This window comes from Uranotaenia lowii, chromosome 3 (genome assembly GCF_029784155.1).
Source record: "Uranotaenia lowii strain MFRU-FL chromosome 3, ASM2978415v1, whole genome shotgun sequence".
NCBI lineage: Eukaryota > Metazoa > Arthropoda > Insecta > Diptera > Culicidae > Uranotaenia > Uranotaenia lowii.
The window spans coordinates 50,076,639-50,094,892 of record NC_073693.1 but is presented as its reverse complement, the minus strand read 5'-3'; the positions used below and the strand labels follow the sequence as shown (position 1 = coordinate 50,094,892).

Sequence of the window (18,254 nt, the reverse complement as noted above, 5' to 3'; positions counted from 1 at the left end):
GTTGTGTTTGCGCCAACTTTTTATCGTTTCGGAAAAGCAAAATACGTTTCAATGCATAACAAACGAAATGTTTCATCAATGTAAGGTTGATGTCTCAGAAAAAAATGGTTAAAGGATAAGCTGTAACCTCCTATGAAAAATTTCTCACCTCCAGGTTTGTGTCACGGCAAAAGGTTTGAGGATCGACTTAAACCTACTATGAAAGTTTTACAGGGTGAGTCAGTAAAAAATCTTAAAATCAAAACACTCATAAGAAAAGTGCACGTGCTTCTATCAATTTCGAAAAACATTTTTCCTAAAATGTTACGTTACTTTTTCAATGAGGCTAATTCGAGCCATAAGGATGAGCAAAGTTGCTGAAACACGAAACTCTCATTAAAGTGAAGCAAATTGACTAAATCCACAAAATCGAAAAAATTGAAAAAATAATTAAAAAAAATTATTGACATGAAAATAACTTCAATTAAAAAAAAATGACACAAATGACAAAAATGACAAAACTAACAAAAATGAAAAAATGATAAAAATCAAAAAAATGACAAAAATGACAAAAATGACAAAATTGACAAAATTGACAAAATTGACAAAATTGACAAAAATGACAAAAATGACAAAAATGAAAAAAATGAAAAAAATGACGAAAATGACAAAAATGACAAAAATGACAAAAATGACAAAAATGACAAAAATGACAAAAATGACAAAAATGACAAAAATGACAAAAATGACAAAAATGACAAAAATGACAAAAATGACAAAAATGACAAAAATGACAAAAATGACAAAAATGACAAAAATGACAAAAATGACAAAAATGACAAAAATGACAAAAATGACAAAAATGACAAAAATGACAAAAATGACAAAAATGACAAAAATGACAAAAATGACAAAAATGACAAAAATGACAAAAATGACAAAAATGACAAAAATGACAAAAATGACAAAAATGACAAAAATGACAAAAATGACAAAAATGACAAAAATGACAAAAATGACAAAAATGACAAAAATGACAAAAATGACAAAAATGACAAAAATGACAAAAATGACAAAAATGACAAAAATGACAAAAATGACAAAAATGACAAAAATGACAAAAATGACAAAAATGACAAAAATGACAAAAATGACAAAAATGACAAAAATGACAAAAATGACAAAAATGACAAAAATGACAAAAATGACAAAAATGACAAAAATGACAAAAATGACAAAAATGACAAAAATGACAAAAATGACAAAAATGACAAAAATGACAAAAATGACAAAAATGACAAAAATGACAAAAATGACAAAAATGACAAAAATGACAAAAATGACAAAAATGACAAAAATGACAAAAATGACAAAAATGACAAAAATGACAAAAATGACAAAAATGACAAAAATGACAAAAATGACAAAAATGACAAAAATGACAAAAATGACAAAAATGACAAAAATGACAAAAATGACAAAAATGACAAAAATGACAAAAATGACAAAAATGACAAAAATGACAAAAATGACAAAAATGACAAAAATGACAAAAATGACAAAAATGACAAAAATGACAAAATTGACAAAAATGACAAAAATGACAAAAATGACAAAAATGACAAAAATGACAAAAATGACAAAAATGACAAAAATGACAAAAATGACAAAAATGACAAAAATGACAAAAATGACAAAAATGACAAAAATGACAAAAATGACAAAAATGACAAAAATGACAAAAATGACAGAAATGACAGAAATGACAAAAATGACAAAAATGACAAAAATGGCAAATATGACAAAAATAACAAAAATGAAAAAAAATGACAAAAATGCCAAAATCGACAAAAATGACAAAAATGACAAAATTGACAAAATTGACAAAATTGACAAAATTGTTAAAATTGACAAAATTGACAAAATTGAAATAATTGACAAAAAATGACAAAATTGACAAAATTGACAAAATTGACCAAAATGTCAAAATGGTCATAAATGACAAAATTGACAAAAATGACACAAATGGCACAAATGACAAAATTGTCAAAATTTACTAAATTGACAAAATTGACAAAATTCACAAAATTGACAAAAAAAGCAGAATTGACAAAAATTAAACAGAATTGACAAAAATGACATGAATTACACAAATGACAAATATGACAACATTGACAAAAAGAAAAAATATTACAAAATTGACAATATAGAGAAATAATTACAAAATTGACGAAATTGGTAATTTTTTAATTTTTTTATCGATTTGTGTAATTTTTGTCAAATTTTTCACTTTTTGTTAGTATTTGTTAAGTATATGTTGTACACAAAGTGTTTGTTTTATATTCAGTTATTGAGGTTTTTGTAATTTATGTAAATTGTGGAAATGATGTCATTTTTTAAGCCTATTTTTGTCAATATTAAAATTATGTGTTGGTGATGAAATTGAAATCTCGTGTGAGCTTCTATACGTAGTATTGTTTTGAAACGAATTCGGATTGTCCCTTTTCACTTAAAAAAAAAAAACAATATTATTTTAACACCCTGGTTGATATACTCATTTTTCGTGAGAGAAGAGTCTCTAAATTGAATTATTTGTATAAAGCGTGTGTTTTCGAGCATCGCAAACTACAGCCACAACAAAATAACCAAAACAGTCGCAAAAGAAAACGTCAACAAAAATCACAACCAAAACAAACCCATCGATGACAGCACTCTCAGAAAAGGGAGAACATGGAAGAGAGAGAGACCACATGCGAGCGATTACTCATCCAATAGTGAGAGAGTTTTCTTGTTTGCTCTCCCGCGGGGGGAAAAGAGCACACGGTTCGTTTGAAAAATATGAGCTCATCGCCGCAAACGGGAAAATCAGAATAAAAATAAACGCAAGCGGAGATAAACAGCCGCAAAACAGTGGAAAAAAAGCTATCAACCTGCGAGATTTCATTTCGGTAGAGCGAATAACGATGAATGTCCTTCGTTCGTTCCTCCCGGTGTGCTGGTGCTGATTCCTGCTGGCGTCTTCAGGTTCTATTGGGAAGTTGTTGTTTTCGTCGCCCAGAATAGGATCCTCTCGTTTCGCTATCGCTCCGCTCTCGGAGCATTGGACCCGGATCGCGGATCCGCCAGAATTTAGTCTTCATTCGGTAACGGGACTCGTCGTGCGTGCTTAGCGAAAAAGTTGTCGTCGGTGAATCTCGGTGTCTCTACTTTCCGGTTCCTCCTCACAGGCGTATCTGGATCCTGGTTTCCTGCAAGTGGGTGCTTCTGGTTTTTCGTTGCGGTCGGGTTTGGGTGATTGTTCCTAATGTTGGCCCTGGGGTTGTCGAAGAAAAGTGTGACTTGTGGCAAATTTTTTTTTGAAGACAACACGCGTTTTGGCCTCAACGCATAAACTTGTTTTATTGCCGTTTTCAGTGGGTGTGGGGGGAAGGAGGAAAAAAGAATTCAACACGGCCTGGCCAGCAGCGCTTAGAAGAGGCCAAGCAAGAGTTCGCATTGCTCTTTTTCGCTGCTTTTGTTGTTGTCTTTTTCTCCTTTTAGTCTCCGGCATGTGTGCGCACATTGCGTATTACTTTTATTTTTGTTGAGAGGGTGTGTTTGGAATAACGATAGGAAGGTTTCCGCCGTTCCGTTCTGGAATTCGGTGGCTCAAATGGGTTCAATTGATGGATGACTCGCCGTAGTCAGGTGTGCCCGCATCCAATAAAAAAAAATACTACCTGCAATTTCTGTGAGATAAAATTCCAACGTGATTGTTATCTCGCTCCTAGCCTAGGCTACACACGCTGCAGGGAGAGCAAGAAAAGTTTTAACAAAGAGGGCTTTGGTATTGATGAATGAAAATTGTGTTTCAGGTGGTGTTCTTGGTGTTGTGAAGCAGAGGCTGCTTCGAGGAAAGTGTTTGGAAAGCAGGATTAACCACCCCCTGGGAAGGTGGAAAGTTAAATTTCAGGTGTTTTGATTCCGTAAAAACAACGCAAAGTTAAAAAGTGTTTCTCAATAACCGCTAGAAATTCTGCGATAAAGTCCGGGAGTCTATCCGAGAGGAGAGAATCTCCCACGTTGTGTTTTGTTGTTGTTGTTGTTGCGTGTCGCAGTGGCCGTTTTCGTCTCGGGTGTTTGTGGTCCTACAAAAATTATCACATAAAAAGTGCTTGTGCTAGATTTTGTGTTGTTCGGTTAAGCTTGAAAAATTTGAATAGCAAAAAAATGGCACCCGGTGTTTGTATTCGTAAGTGCCAGCTGGTCGTGATGAAGCTGGACCTCTGGTCCGGATCCCGTTCTGGATTAAAACCACTTGTGGCCGCCAACTTTGGCCAGCGCCAGTATCATGCCAATAACCGAAATCAGAACGGTCAACTTTACTACCAGCAGCAGACGTCGTCATCGATGTTCGGGATTTCCGTGACAACGGTAAGCATTTTTTGTTCAACACCACCGAAATAACGAAACGCACAAGGAACCAAAAAAAAAATCAAGCAGTGAGATTCTGCTATTTTTGGGTTGCCGTTGCCGTAGATCTTGGGTAATCTCAACGTTGGCCCCCCAATCATTCACGGGTTTATCACTTCTTGTTCGCATTTGCTCTCGCTCTCAGAAACCGGATTGTGGATCGTGCCTACCATTTGTGGGACGCTAATATCTCGAGATGATGGGTCTAGTCCAGCGTTACCACATATACAGATTTTTCAGTGAACATACAGATTTTTTAAAATTTTCAAACCAAGAATCTGTATATACAGATTACAGATAATTGGAGATTTATACAGATTTTATACAGATTTTCAGCAAATTAAAAAAATTTCTATGATATTTTGATTATGCTTCGAGTTAATCTAGATTCTAGAATAATCTCCTTTGATGATTACGTTCAAGCCATCAATTGTCATGCTCACAAATGAGAAAAATCTTTCAGATTTATAGTTCGGAACTGCATCAATGCAAGGGTTAGAAAACAGTTTTCAAACCTGTGTTCGAAAATCATATACCAAGATTAGACATTGCATTACACGAAATGTAACGTTTAATGGCACCTGTTAAATATAATTGAGTTACTTCAGCTGCTGTGAATATTTTTCTTGCAGTATACAGCTATTACAACTAAATACAGAAACTGATCAGAGACAATTGACACAATTTTCAAATCCCATCTGATTGTTAAACCCGGGTTGGACAAAGATCGTTGCATTTTATGAAACATATCCACTTTAAAGTTGGCGTGACCTTATTTTTTACATGTAGCGGTAGCGGATATGTATTTTGTTCGTTGTACTGGAAATTGGATTTCGTGCAATGTTTCGAAGTCGCATTCATTTGTACAAACAAACCAAAAAGCGGATTGCATGTAGCAAAATCACAGGATGAACACTGATTTGAAAGATCGCACAAATGTCGCAGTTCGCAATAATGAAGAGAGCAACTAGATTAGAGCGCCACGCATTATAAAAAAGGTCGCCATAGTGCATTGTTAGTATCAGGAATCGAAATTTTGAATACAGATTTTAATACAGATTTTTGAGATTTTATACAGATTAAAAAGATTTTTTGCCTTGAAAATACAGATTTAAATGTGGCAACGCTGGTCTAGTCTCGATGTAGAGAAAGAAAAGTTTCTGTTCTACTGTGACCACCAACATTTGCAAGGTAGGGTTTGGTTCTTCTTGATAATGAACTGAAAACAATAATAAATCAAAATAAAAATTGGCTGAGCATTCTTGTTTACCAAAGTTGGATTTAACAAGTTTCTAGAATTTTCTTCAAAATTGTTATTTTGAGTACCAATTTTGAATTCTGAAATCGAAAATCTGTTTCCGATTATAATCAGAAAATTCATTATTTAAATAAATTACATTTTATACATAAACATACTTATTCTGAATTTTGATTTTGACTCCAAATCATAAGCTGCTAGTCTCAAGTTGGATAATTCCTAACTCTGTAAAATTACTGCATTTACTGCATTTCCCCTATATACCCTAATAATAGTTAAGTCACCCTTATTTCTAAAATGAAATACCATCAAAATCTCATTCATTCTTCTTTTGGTTTTGATGTCAAACAAAAACAATAGCACCTGCACCATCCAAGGTGCAAAGAAGTTCCAAACTGGTACCATAATCATGGCAGAATTAAGGGACAGGGGGGGGGGGGGGGGGGAGGAAGGGAATGGCCTCGGTCATCCGGCAGAAGGGATAGTTATCAAAAATAGCGAACCCGATTTGAGAGTTTAAATTTGAAAATACTTTAAAATAAGTAAAGTTCAGCTATAGCAGGTTAAGAAAATTTTAGCATTGAAAAGTGATAATTACATACCAAAGAGAAATTCTGAAACTTTAGGTTCTTCGTAACGAAAAACTTCTTTCTCAAATAACTTAAGTTAACATGAGAATACAATTGTTCATTCTTTTAGAAATACTATTCAAGAAAAAAAAAATTTTTGTGAAACTTCCCAACAACATTTTAAATTGTTTATATAAAACCTGGATGGAATTTTCCGAAAATTTAACACACTTTTGCCGAAGGATATGAAGAGGACCGCAAGTGACAAGATTGAAACCTTTTTGTCCGGTTCTGGCTACAACAGCTTCGAATGAAGGATGGGAACTAAGAAATCAGATCGGGAACGAGGTTTGGCGATGGAATCCGCACTTACTCACATTCGGTATTTAATTATACTTTTATTTTATTGTTTTCCGTACCCTAAGTTGCAATGGGTTAACGGCTGCGGTGTGTATGTTTGTGAAAATGATGGGTCAAACCATCATTTTCCTAATAGTGTCGTTACACACAATTTTGTTAAACATGGTGAAAAAAAAGTGACAGTTTACTATAAATTTCATACAGGGTTTGGCAATTGACTAGAACATTGTTGAAACCGGTTTCCTATAAATTTTATGAGAGAACGGAATGATCTTTTTGAACATTTTGAAATAAAATTCACGATCTTTCACGGCGTATGCCAACATGTTATAATAAGGCCGGAGCAAATACATATCATTTCTTTCCTTTTTCTCGCCCTCTCTTCAAAATATCCAAAAACAGAGGTGGGGAAAAATAAAGTATACAGTAAAGGGTGATACGGTTAAAATTAGGTCAATATCAACTTGACGTATTTCTTTCAATATTGCATTTAAAAAACCTGAACGCCCTTCATTTTGAAGGTGTGTGTGTGTGTAGAATGTTGCTCCTATTTTGATTTTGGAATTCACTCTTCAGTTGTCAAAATGCCGTCCAAGGAAGAAGAGCAGCGTATCAAAATTTTGTTCGCGCATCGCGAAAATCCGAACTACTCGCACGCAAAGCTGGCAAAATCGCAAAAAGTTGCCAAATCAACCGTTACAAATGTAATTAAAGTGTTTGGGGAACGTTTATCGACAGCCAGGAAGTCTGGAGTTTCAAGCGAAACCCTCACCTCTCTCTCCGAGATGCCGCAAATAAGCTGGGTGTATCGTCTACAACCGTGCATCGAGCCAAAAAACGAGCCGGACTATCGACTTACAAGAAGGTAGTGACTCCAAATCGCGATGTTAAACAAAATACGACGGCCAAAGCGCGATCCCGGAGGCTGTACACGACGATGCTGACGAAGTTTGACTGCGTGGTAATGGACGACGAAACCTACGTCAAAGCCGACTACAAGCAGCTTCCGGGACAGGAGTTTTATACGACAAAAGGAAGGGGAAAGGTAGCAGATATTTTCAAGCACATGATACTGTCAAAGTTCGCGAAGAAATATCGGGTTTGGCAAGCCATCTGTACCTGTGTCTTGAAAAGCAGCATTTTCATAGCTTCCGGGACTGTCAATCAAGAAATTTACGTGAAAGAGTGTTTGAATAAACGTCTGCTGCCTTTCCTGAAAAAACACGGTTGTTCCATACTGTTTTGACCGGATTTGGCATCTTGCCATTACGGAAAAAGGCCATGGAGTGGTACGCCGCCAACAACGTGCAGGTGGCTCCCAAGGACAAGAACCCAATTGAGAAATACTGGGCTATTGTCAAGCGGAACCTAAAGAAGACAAAAAAAACTGTTAAGGACGAGCAGCAGTTCAAGGCAAACTGGCTTTCTGCGGCGAAGAAGGTGGACAAGGTGGCTGTACGAAATCTGATGGCAGGGGTTAAGCGTAAGGCCCGGTAACTCGGATTTGAAAAAGCGGAAGCCTAACTAATATTTTTCCTGAATTTTATACTAATTAAACTTGAAAAAGAAATTACATTTGATTTTTTAAATAAACGATTTCACCGATTTACACGCGTTTTCCCTTGACCAAATTTTGACCGTATCACCCTTTAAGCGAATGTAACTCCACCATACACAATTTTGAACCATACAACTCCACGTCGACGCAAGCTTTTACGAAACAATTAAGGGCCTCCGCTCATGTTTTGCCAGCAAACAGTTTACGAATCCCAGCATGATTCATAATAAATGATCAGATCATCAAAGTATTTCGAGCGACTTCTACCAACATATAGATATGTTCCTCGACGAGGGGAACGACGGATGATAGCATCAAATTGAATAAGTCACGACACCAAATTCTAACCCCGAAGAAGGAAATCGAAGGATGGCAACGGGAAATCAGGTGTCAGAAGCATGAGGTGGTGTCATTTTGTGGGTCACTGGAGCCGATTACAGGTTGCCCGGGTGCAATTACCACAATCAACCTAAACACAGCTCTGAAGTTCCAACTTTTTTTTCCCCTTCCAAAGCACCAAGACCAGCTGCTGGAACGGTTCCAAATTTCGATAACGTCCGGCTTCCACGTTTCTATGACTGTAATCGATTAACTTCACCAAGGACAACACCGTCGTCGAAGTCGGACAACCGGAAGGCTACGCACCATGGCCCAGTAAAAGTTGAAAGGAAGGAAGGATGTCGTCACCGGGTCTACTCTGACGACTGACACATCATCTAGCAGCACAAATACAGACTCAAACTGAAAGTCACATGAACGTATATGTAGGCAATCTTGCCGTCACGGCGAGACCGGACCGTGAAGGAAAATCCCACAAAGTTTAGATAGCGCAGAGTTGTTGATGTCGCATCTAGTGCCTGCTATAACATCGGGGCCATAAATAAGGGCCGGAAAGCTAAACTCTAGCTGCTGGAGAGTGTTTTCGCTGGATAGAAGCGACACAAAGAGAGAAACAACTCTCAGCAGCATGGCATCATCGTTTAGCAATTTCAGTGAGGCCGCGGTGTTAGCATTATAAATAAAGTTTACTGGGACTTTTAACAGTTGATAAAGCTCTGCGGAACACAATTTTAAGTAAGGTTTTTAAATTAGCAAAAAATCTCATATGAAAAAGAATAAATGATTGTAGTCATAGAATCTCGTAACAACATCACGTATAAACAAACAGGCTGAAGATGTAAATTTTTGTATCCAAGGATTTTTTGGGTCAAGGATGGTTTATAATTTCAAACCTAATGTTTTGTGTTCATCTTGGTACATCTTCGTACCTCAATATTATCACATTTTCAAAGGCGATGGAAAATATAAAAGAAACATGAAATATCAAAGAAAGAAAGAACGTAAGCCGTAAATATCATGATTTTTTCGAAAAAAAGATACAACGGATCATCGACGGGACTTGAACCCGTAATTTCCGCTTTGGTACAACGGCGCGTTAGCCAATTACACCACAGTGAACGTGACGTAATTGGCTCAAGTATACGTACATGTCGAGCTCCATCGGTCGAATGCTGGATCATCCATCGATACACTCGGCGATGCCACATTAAAATCGGTATTTTCAAGTGCGAAAACATCGGTATTCCGTATCTAAATTACAAAAATTGGTATAAATTCTGATTTTTATTTTTTATGATCCTACATTCATGGATCCAGATCCTGCCTGAATGCTCCTGTTTCAGAAATAAAACGTTGAGAGATAAATAATTTCTAAAATTTTTAAAACTTGGAATAGAGAAGATAACAACTATTTCTGACATCATTCAAGAAAGTCATTGAGTATTTGATATTAAAGATCTTTACTCATTTAAAAACTTTGTCAAAGACTGCGGAACGATTTGATTTATTGTTTTTTTTTTTTAATTTTTAATTCTATTTCGTTTAAAACTTTGAAAATATTCTCGTTTTTACGGGTTAGAAAAAAAAACGATATGAAAACATCCATAATTTTTTTCTTAGGAATCAAATTTAATCCTGGTCTTCGGAAATGTTGATTATTGTGTGAAACCCTTTATTTTCAACATATTTGTAATGTTTTAAAGCTTTGTCAAAAAGCACACAAATTTTTCTAAGAATTTTTACCAGTTTTTAAATGTTATCTCAAAATATCGGATTTTTTTTTAATTTGTAGACTTGTACTATTTATCAAGAGCGTGCACATATCTTGGTTCTTAAATTTTAAACATACAACTTTAAGATTTGATCTGTTTATGTCTTAAACTGCTAAAATCTCTAATCTTCCATGTTATTTGAAAATTAAAATTCGATCTCACGAGAGTTATCATAGGAGACAAAGATGCATTCGATTACTCTGGGACTTGCTATCTAAATAGGCACTAGATTTATAGTTATAGTTTTATTTTGAAAAAAAAAACTCTGTCAACGAATTTTACAAAAATTAGTATGAAATCGGTAGGTTTTGCCAAAAATCAGTATTCTGTATATACCGATTCTTGGTCAAAATTTTTGCCAAAAATCGGTATACACAGTGCCCCCCTGGACCGTTATTATAAAAAAAAAGTGACCATCAAAACCAAGTATAGGGCTCGATTTCTTAGGTAATTCTACACCTCTGGGCAAATTTTAAAAAAAATCTCTAGTCGAATTTTTGAGAAATCTTGATTTGAAGTTTTTATGTAAAAAAAACCAATCTTATATATATAAATGAATTTCTGTCTGTCTGTCTTTCTGTCTGTTTCCTATAGACTCAGAAACTAATGAACCGATTTACGTGAAACTTGGCAGGTGGGGGTATTGGAGGCCGGGGAAGGTTCCTATTATAGTTTGGGACCCCTCCCCCTAACAGGTAGGAGGGGAGGGGCCTCCCAAACAAAAGACAATTTTTTGCATAACTCGAGAACCCATCAAGCAAATGGTATCAAATTTGGCATGGGGTGGTATTTGGGAACGGAGAATATTTCAATGAATATTAGGTACTCCTCTTTCCTCTCAGTGGGGTGATAGAAAGGGGGGAGGGTGGCTACCTTACAATTTTTCATATAACTCGAAAACTATTCAAGATATTGGAACCAAATTTGGCATGGGAAGGTATTTGGATACGAAAAATATTTCTATGATTATTTGAGACCCCTCCCTCTTTACAGTAGGGAGATATAAAGGGGAGAGGGGCCCTCTTTTTAATTTTTTCATAACTCAAATACTAATCAAGCAAATGGAACCAAATTTGGCATGGGCGGATATTTGGGAACGTGATATGTTCTAATGATTGTTTGAGACCCCTTCCTTCTTCCAGCGGGTAGAAAGGAAAGAGGGAGGGAAGTTCCATACAATTTCTATTGCATAACTCAAGAACTACAACAGCAAATGGAACCAAATTTGGCATGGAACGATATTTGGGTACGAGAAATGCTTCTTTGAATATTTGGTATCCCTCAATCCTTCAAAAAGGTGTATGAAAAGGGGGAGAAGAAATTTCCCTAACAATTTTCAGTATAACTTGAGATCTGATCGAGCAAATTTCAACCACATTTGGCATGTTAGGGTATTTGGATACGAGAAATGTTTCTATTATAAATGTAAGCCCCACTATTTTTTCAGCGGAAAGATATAAAGAGGGAAGGGGGCTACCATACATTTTTTTGCATAACTCGAGAATTAATAGAGCAAATGAAACAAAATTTGGTATCCAAAATTTGTTGAGTACAAAAAATACTTTTATGAATATTAAATTCTCACTCCTCCATTCAAAGGGGTGAATGGAAGGGGGTTGGTACTTCCTTTCAAGTTTATGCATAACTCAAGAATTCACATCGCAAATAAAACCAAATTTGGCATGGGATGGTATTTTAATAAGAGAATTTTTTTTATGTCGAACAATTCCTTTCTTGCAGTGGGATGATAGAATTGGAAATAAAGGAAGGGAAGAGGAAAGCTGACATTTAACTTTTTTTTTACAAAATCCGAGAAATGGACAAAACTTAACATGGAAAATCATTTTGGTATGATTCTATGATTATCTGACACATCATCCTCCTTTCAGTGAGTAGATACATAGGAGGAGGGAGGTGAACCCAATACAATTTTTTTAACATAAGTTCTTTATTTATGCTATAGCATAATTTATGCATATACAATAGAAATTGTATGGAACTTCCCTCCCTCTTTCCTTTCTCCCCGCTGGAAGAAGGAAGGGGTCTCAAACAATCATTAGAACATATCACGTTCCCAAATATCCGCCCATGCCAAATTTGGTTCCATTTGCTTGATTAGTATTTGAGTTATGTAAAAATTAAAAAGAGGGCCCCTCCCCCCTTTATATCTCCCTGCTGTAAAGAGGGAGGGGTCTCAAATAATCATAGAAATATTTTTCGTATCCAAATACCTTCCCATGCCAAATTTGGTTCCAATATCTTGAATAGTTTTCGAGTTATATGAAAAATTGTAAGGTAGCCCCCCTCCCCCCTTTCTATCACCCCACTGAGAGGAAAGAGGGATACCTAATATTCATTGAAATATTCTCCGTTCCTAAATACCACCCCATGCCAAATTTGATACCATTTGCTTGATTGGTTCTCGAGTTATGCAAAAAATTGTCTTTTGTTTGGGAGGCCCCTCCCCTCCTACCTGTTAGGGGGAGGGGTCCCAAACTATAATAGGAACCTTCCTCGGCCTCCAATACCCCCACCTGCCAAGTTTCACGTAAATCGGTTCATTAGTTTCTGAGTCTATAGGAAACAGACAGAAAGACAGACAGACAGAAATTCATTTATATATATAAGACTAGCTGACCCGGTGTGCTTTGCTACACCTTTCAAAATCGAATGATATTTTCAGAATTTATTCAAATTTTTATTTTTTTGATGGCATTATTTTCAATTAAATTATAATATAATTCATAATCAACCGCTATAATATGAGAACTGCAGCTGGAGTTTCGAATTGCAACACAAAAATAACTTAAACCAATATTCTTGAATGTTAATCTATAAATTTGTGTTAAAGATCTGATAATTTCAATCTGTTTCTTTAAGCTTCGCCCTAAAAAGAAGGATCTCAAATTAATCGTACGCAAACAATCCAACTTATAAAATATAGTTGTTTTTGCTTGATATGTTCTGGATTTATGCTAAAAAACTGATAAGAGAGCCCCTCTCCCGGTCCTCCCCTCCCTCACCCCCTGCTGAATGAATCGTGATCTTTAATAATCATACCCATTTTTTTGGTTCCCAAAAATCTTCTTGTATCAAATATTGTTCCATTTAAGTTTTTAAGCTTTACAACAAAATTTATATGGAACCCCCTCCTTTCTTCTCCTCTCTACACTGTAAGGCGTAAGGGTCTATAACAATCGTAGAAACATATCTCGTAACCAAGTACCTTTCCATGCCATATTTGTTTCCATTTGCTGGCTTCGTTACCATAAATTGAGAACTTATTCTAACAAAATTGTATTGGGCTCACCTCCTTCCTCCTATGTACCTACTCATTGAAAGGAGGATGGTGTGCAGGTAATCATAGAATCATACCAACATGATTTTTAATGAAATACCATCGAATGCCAAATTTGGTTTTATTTGCGTTGTAAATTCTTGAGTTATGCATAAACTTGAAAGGAAGTACCATCCCCCCTTCCGTTCACCCCATTGAATGGAGGGGTGAGAACTTTATATTCATAAAAGTATTTTTTGTACTAAAATACTTTTTGATGCAATATTATATTTCATTTGCTCTATCCATTCTCAAGTTATGCAAAAAAATGTATGGAAGCCCCCCTTTCCCTCTTGATATCTTTCCGCTGAAAAAAGGTGGGGCGTCAATTTTATAATAGAAACATTTCTCATATCTAAATAACCTCACATGCCAAATATGGTTCAATTTGCTCGATTAGCTCTCCAGTATACTGGAAATTGTAAGGGAGATTTCTTCTCCCCCTTTTCATCAACCTTTTTGAAGGAGTGAGGGATACCAAATATTCATAGAAGCATTTCTCGTACCCAAATATCGTTCCATGACAAATTTTGTTCCGGTTGCTGTTATAGTTCTTGAGTTATGCAATAAAAATTGTATGAAACTTCCCTCCCTCTTTCCTTTCTCCCCGCTGGAAGAAGGAAGGGGTCTCAAACTCTCAAACAATCATTAGAACATGTCACGTTCCCAAATATCCACCCATGCCAAATTTGATTCCATTTGCTTGATTAGTTTTTGATTTATGTAAAAAATTAAAAAGAGGGCCCCTCCCTCTTTATATCTCCCTATTGGAAAGAGGAAGGTGTCTCAAATAATCATAGAAATATTTTTCGTACCCAAATTCCTTCCCATGCCAAATTTGGTTCCATTTGCTTTATTGGTTTTTGAGTTATGTAAAAGATTATGAAAAAGGCCCCTCCCCCTTTCAACTGGAAAGAGGGAGGGGTCTCAAATAATCATTGAAATATTTTTCGTATCAAATTACCTTCCCATGCCAAATTTGGTTTCAATATCTTGATTAGTGTTCGAGTTATATGAAAAATTGTAAGCTAGCCCCCCTCCCCCCTTCCTATCACCACACTGAGAGGAGGGAGGGGTACCTTATATTTATAAAAATATTCCCCGTTCAAAAATACCACCCCATGCCAAGTTTGATACCATTTGCTTGATTGGTTCTAGAGTTATTCAAAAAATCGTCTTTTGTTTGGGAGGCCCCTCCCTCCCTTCCTGTTAGGGGGAGGGGTCCCAAACCATAATAGGAACCTTCCCCGGCCTCCAATACCCCCACTTGCCAAGTTTTCCGTAAATCAGTTCAGTAGTTTCTGAGTCTATAGGGAACAGACAGACAGACATACAGACAGACAGACAGACAGACAGACAGACAGACAGACAGACAGAAATTCATTTATATATATAAGATTGGTTTTTTTGACCTAAAAACTTCAAATCAAGATTTCTCAAAAATTCGACTAGAGATTTTTTTTTAAATTTGCCCAGAGGTGTAGAATTACCTAAGAAATCGAGCCCTATACTTGGTTTTGATGGTCACTTTTTTTTTTATAATAACGGTCCAGGGGGCACCGTGGTATAAAGACCGAAAAATTGGTAAGTGTGGCATCGCTGGATACACTCCATGTACATATATCTCGCATGTGTTCTTTGTCCACTATTGATCTCTCTGTTGTTTTTCTATGCCAACATTTTTTCCCAAATTCAGGGAGCTTGAAAATAAAAATCAGGTAAAATCAGGCTAACATAAAATGATCGAGCTGAGTGCCTTTTTTGGTCACCGTTGTCAAATGTTATGAAGTTAACCATCTTCTATCCTATCACGCTATACATCGTAAAGAATCTCACATTAAGAGACAAAGCAATACCACTTCTTTCCGAATTGCTACAAAAATCTTAACAAGTATAATTATAATCGTATGGGAGAGTGGGGAATCATGGGCCACTTTTTTTCGTTGTACTATAACGTCTTTATTATAAAAGATAAAATGAAAATAAAAAATGGTTTGGTTTTCTACATTTTCAAGGTATCATAAGGTATTTTTTTAAATTTTTTAATAAGTTGTTTTCCCCTAATTCTGACTGTTTGAAAGAAAGCAATATTTTTTGGATTTTGAAAAATGGTGGGGAATCGTGGGCCACCAAATCCAAATTGACCAAAAAACATGCAAAGTTTATGAGTTGACCCAAAACTGTGATTTCCTAATTCATTTCGTTATTTTAAAGCAATTTCAGATGATGAAATAAAAAAGAGAGCTGGGTATGATCGCATAGATTCCAAAACCTGGCTCGCGAACGTTTTGGCAAAATTTCTTATATAAGATGGACAACATGTTTTTCATAACTCTTCATTTGGCATAAGATAACTTTGCAGATAGGAAAAACGTATTTTAAGTTCTGATTGTGTATAAAAACATAAAAATATAGGTGATTCACGATGTGTGGCCCACGATTCCCCACAAGCTAGGATTTGCAAATTGGTTGCGTTTGTGTGACTTATTGATGTTTCATCAAAAATTCCTTTTAGACGTGAAAGATCATGACAAAACTAAGATCATAAGCGTATGAGCATATTTTTGTTATGCACTTTAGGTTCCCCACCGATGAAATTAGCGGGTGTTTTTTAAATTATGTAAGTAAATTTTTCTAACTTTTTTTAGCTTGATGAATAAAAGAAACATATGATGCGTATTTCAGTCAACAACATATAGGAATATATGCTCACGCAAAGCGACGACGATGACAGTTGGTTTGAGATTTTTATCTCAACACACATCTGAGATATTAAAAGTGGCCCACGTTTCCCCATGGCCCACGATACCCCACTCTCCCCTACTAGCTGACCCGGTAAACTTTAAATTAGCAAATCGTTATAAATGTTTAACTCCATCTACACGTCCTTAACTTCTTCGTGCTCGGGAATCAGCCTCCTTTCCATAAAATGTGAGATGGGGAAACCCTCGGATACCAAATTTCACTTCATTCCGACCGTTCGTTTATACGTGATGGTGTTACAAAGAAATCGCCTCCTTTTTTAAATATAAGAAGAAAGATAACAGGTCACTATACCCACGATACAAAAATATAAATAACTAGCTGATCCCGTACGAACTTCGTTTCGCTTTAAATCATTGGTACGTCAAAATGAGTTTAGAAAATGAATTCTAAACATTCTTTCGACAATTTTGGGGAAAAAATTAAACAGTGTTTAAAGTCGCTACTATTAAAGCTTAGTTCTTTTAGAAATGGGACACTTTCATTTGCTAATAGCTCGTTAACTAGTTATTGGATATTAAAAATTTTGACAGCATTTTGTTGCCTGTGAAAAGAACTATTTGAGCTATTTTTTTCAAAATTTAAAGTTTACGCGTTTTTGAGATATGTACGATGTAAGAGAAAAAGAAAAAAATAATTTTGCACAGTTTCCTTTAAAGTTCGTCATTATCAAATTGATAGCTGACAAAACCGTTGATTATTCAAAGAATTACTGAGTTTTTGTGGTGGATAAGTATGCAAACACTGGCAATAATGTCCATAAAGTTCAAATCAAGCATTGGAGTGAGGCACATGATTGTCAACAACGGTTAAGGATCATCAAGGAAGTCAAGTCTCATACCAGCATTTTTAATTTTCAATAAACGAAAAACTAAGGGTAGATCGCTGAAATGTCCAAAACAATTTTCTCCGATAAGCTGAAAGTGTTGCCTAGTGATGACTCATAGAAATCCAACCTCAAACAACCATTTTTTGATAGTTCCAAAGCTCTTAAGCTGTAAAACCGGTACCGAAAAAAAAAACGTTCAAAAATGTGGTCAAAAATAATCAAATTTGTTCATTTCGAAACAACTGTTTTCACTTAAATGCTTCCGATTTCCAGTTTCCAGAGAAGTATTGGACTAAAAAGTAGCAGAAATTGAAGAAGGAGGGTGAAGCCACCTAAAATATAGATTTTACGAAGTATAAGTTGGAGAAACTGATCAATACCATGACTGAAAAAAGTGTGCGCCGGCCAATGGGAGATGCCAAGAATTAAGTAGAAATTTCTTTAACAAAAAACGGTCAATATTTTTTTTTCAAATTTTTTCATGAAAGATCATAACATTACCTTCTTTTTCTTCATAGAAAGTATTTGGTTCAGACGAATGGTTTTTGAGATACAGGCATTCGTAACTGTCCCATTTCTAAAAGAACTAAGCTTTACTATTACTTGAAATTCAAATTAAACGGTTGATTGGCTTTTTATTAAAATTTATGTGAGAGTGTTTTCTTCTCGATCGATTGCAAAATCTAGACATTATGGCAGAAACATGTACTATTTGTTTATGTGCACGACTCTTTTGCTTGACCTTCACACTGAAATTGGTATCAATTAATTTCCTCCGACAAAATCATTGCACAAAACACTGAACTTTCAATGAAACCCTCTTTTTCTGTCCCATGGCCCGAAATTCGATAATTGAAACCAATTTTACGTTCCTCAAAACTCCCTTGTGCCATTTTTCTTTTCAAATTATATGTAAAATAACGTCAGGAACTTGCAAACAGTGAACAGTGAATATAGACGCCCCTTTCGCCGACCCTTGACACGGAACATGCTACCTGGAGTCAATTGCTCATAGTTTATAACCCTCATCTAAACATT

At 35.7% G+C, this 18,254-nt stretch overlaps 1 protein-coding gene across 2 annotated transcripts in view; it reads left to right on the top strand.

The window, feature by feature from the left end:
• Positions 1 to 2,992: 2,992 nt before the first annotated feature.
• Positions 2,993 to 18,254, top strand: part of LOC129757329 (calcium uniporter protein, mitochondrial) — a 480,797-nt gene continuing 465,535 nt past the window's right edge. Inside the window, exons 1-2 of one of the 2 annotated variants that reach the window (XM_055754517.1) lie at positions 2,993 to 3,233; positions 3,834 to 4,392. In XM_055754517.1, coding sequence (XP_055610492.1) covers positions 4,189 to 4,392 — 204 coding nt within the window. In that variant the 5' untranslated portion in view covers positions 2,993 to 3,233; positions 3,834 to 4,188. Of the gene's footprint in view, positions 3,238 to 3,833; positions 4,393 to 18,254 lie in introns of both variants that reach the window. The other variant, XM_055754518.1, reaches the window with a different exon arrangement.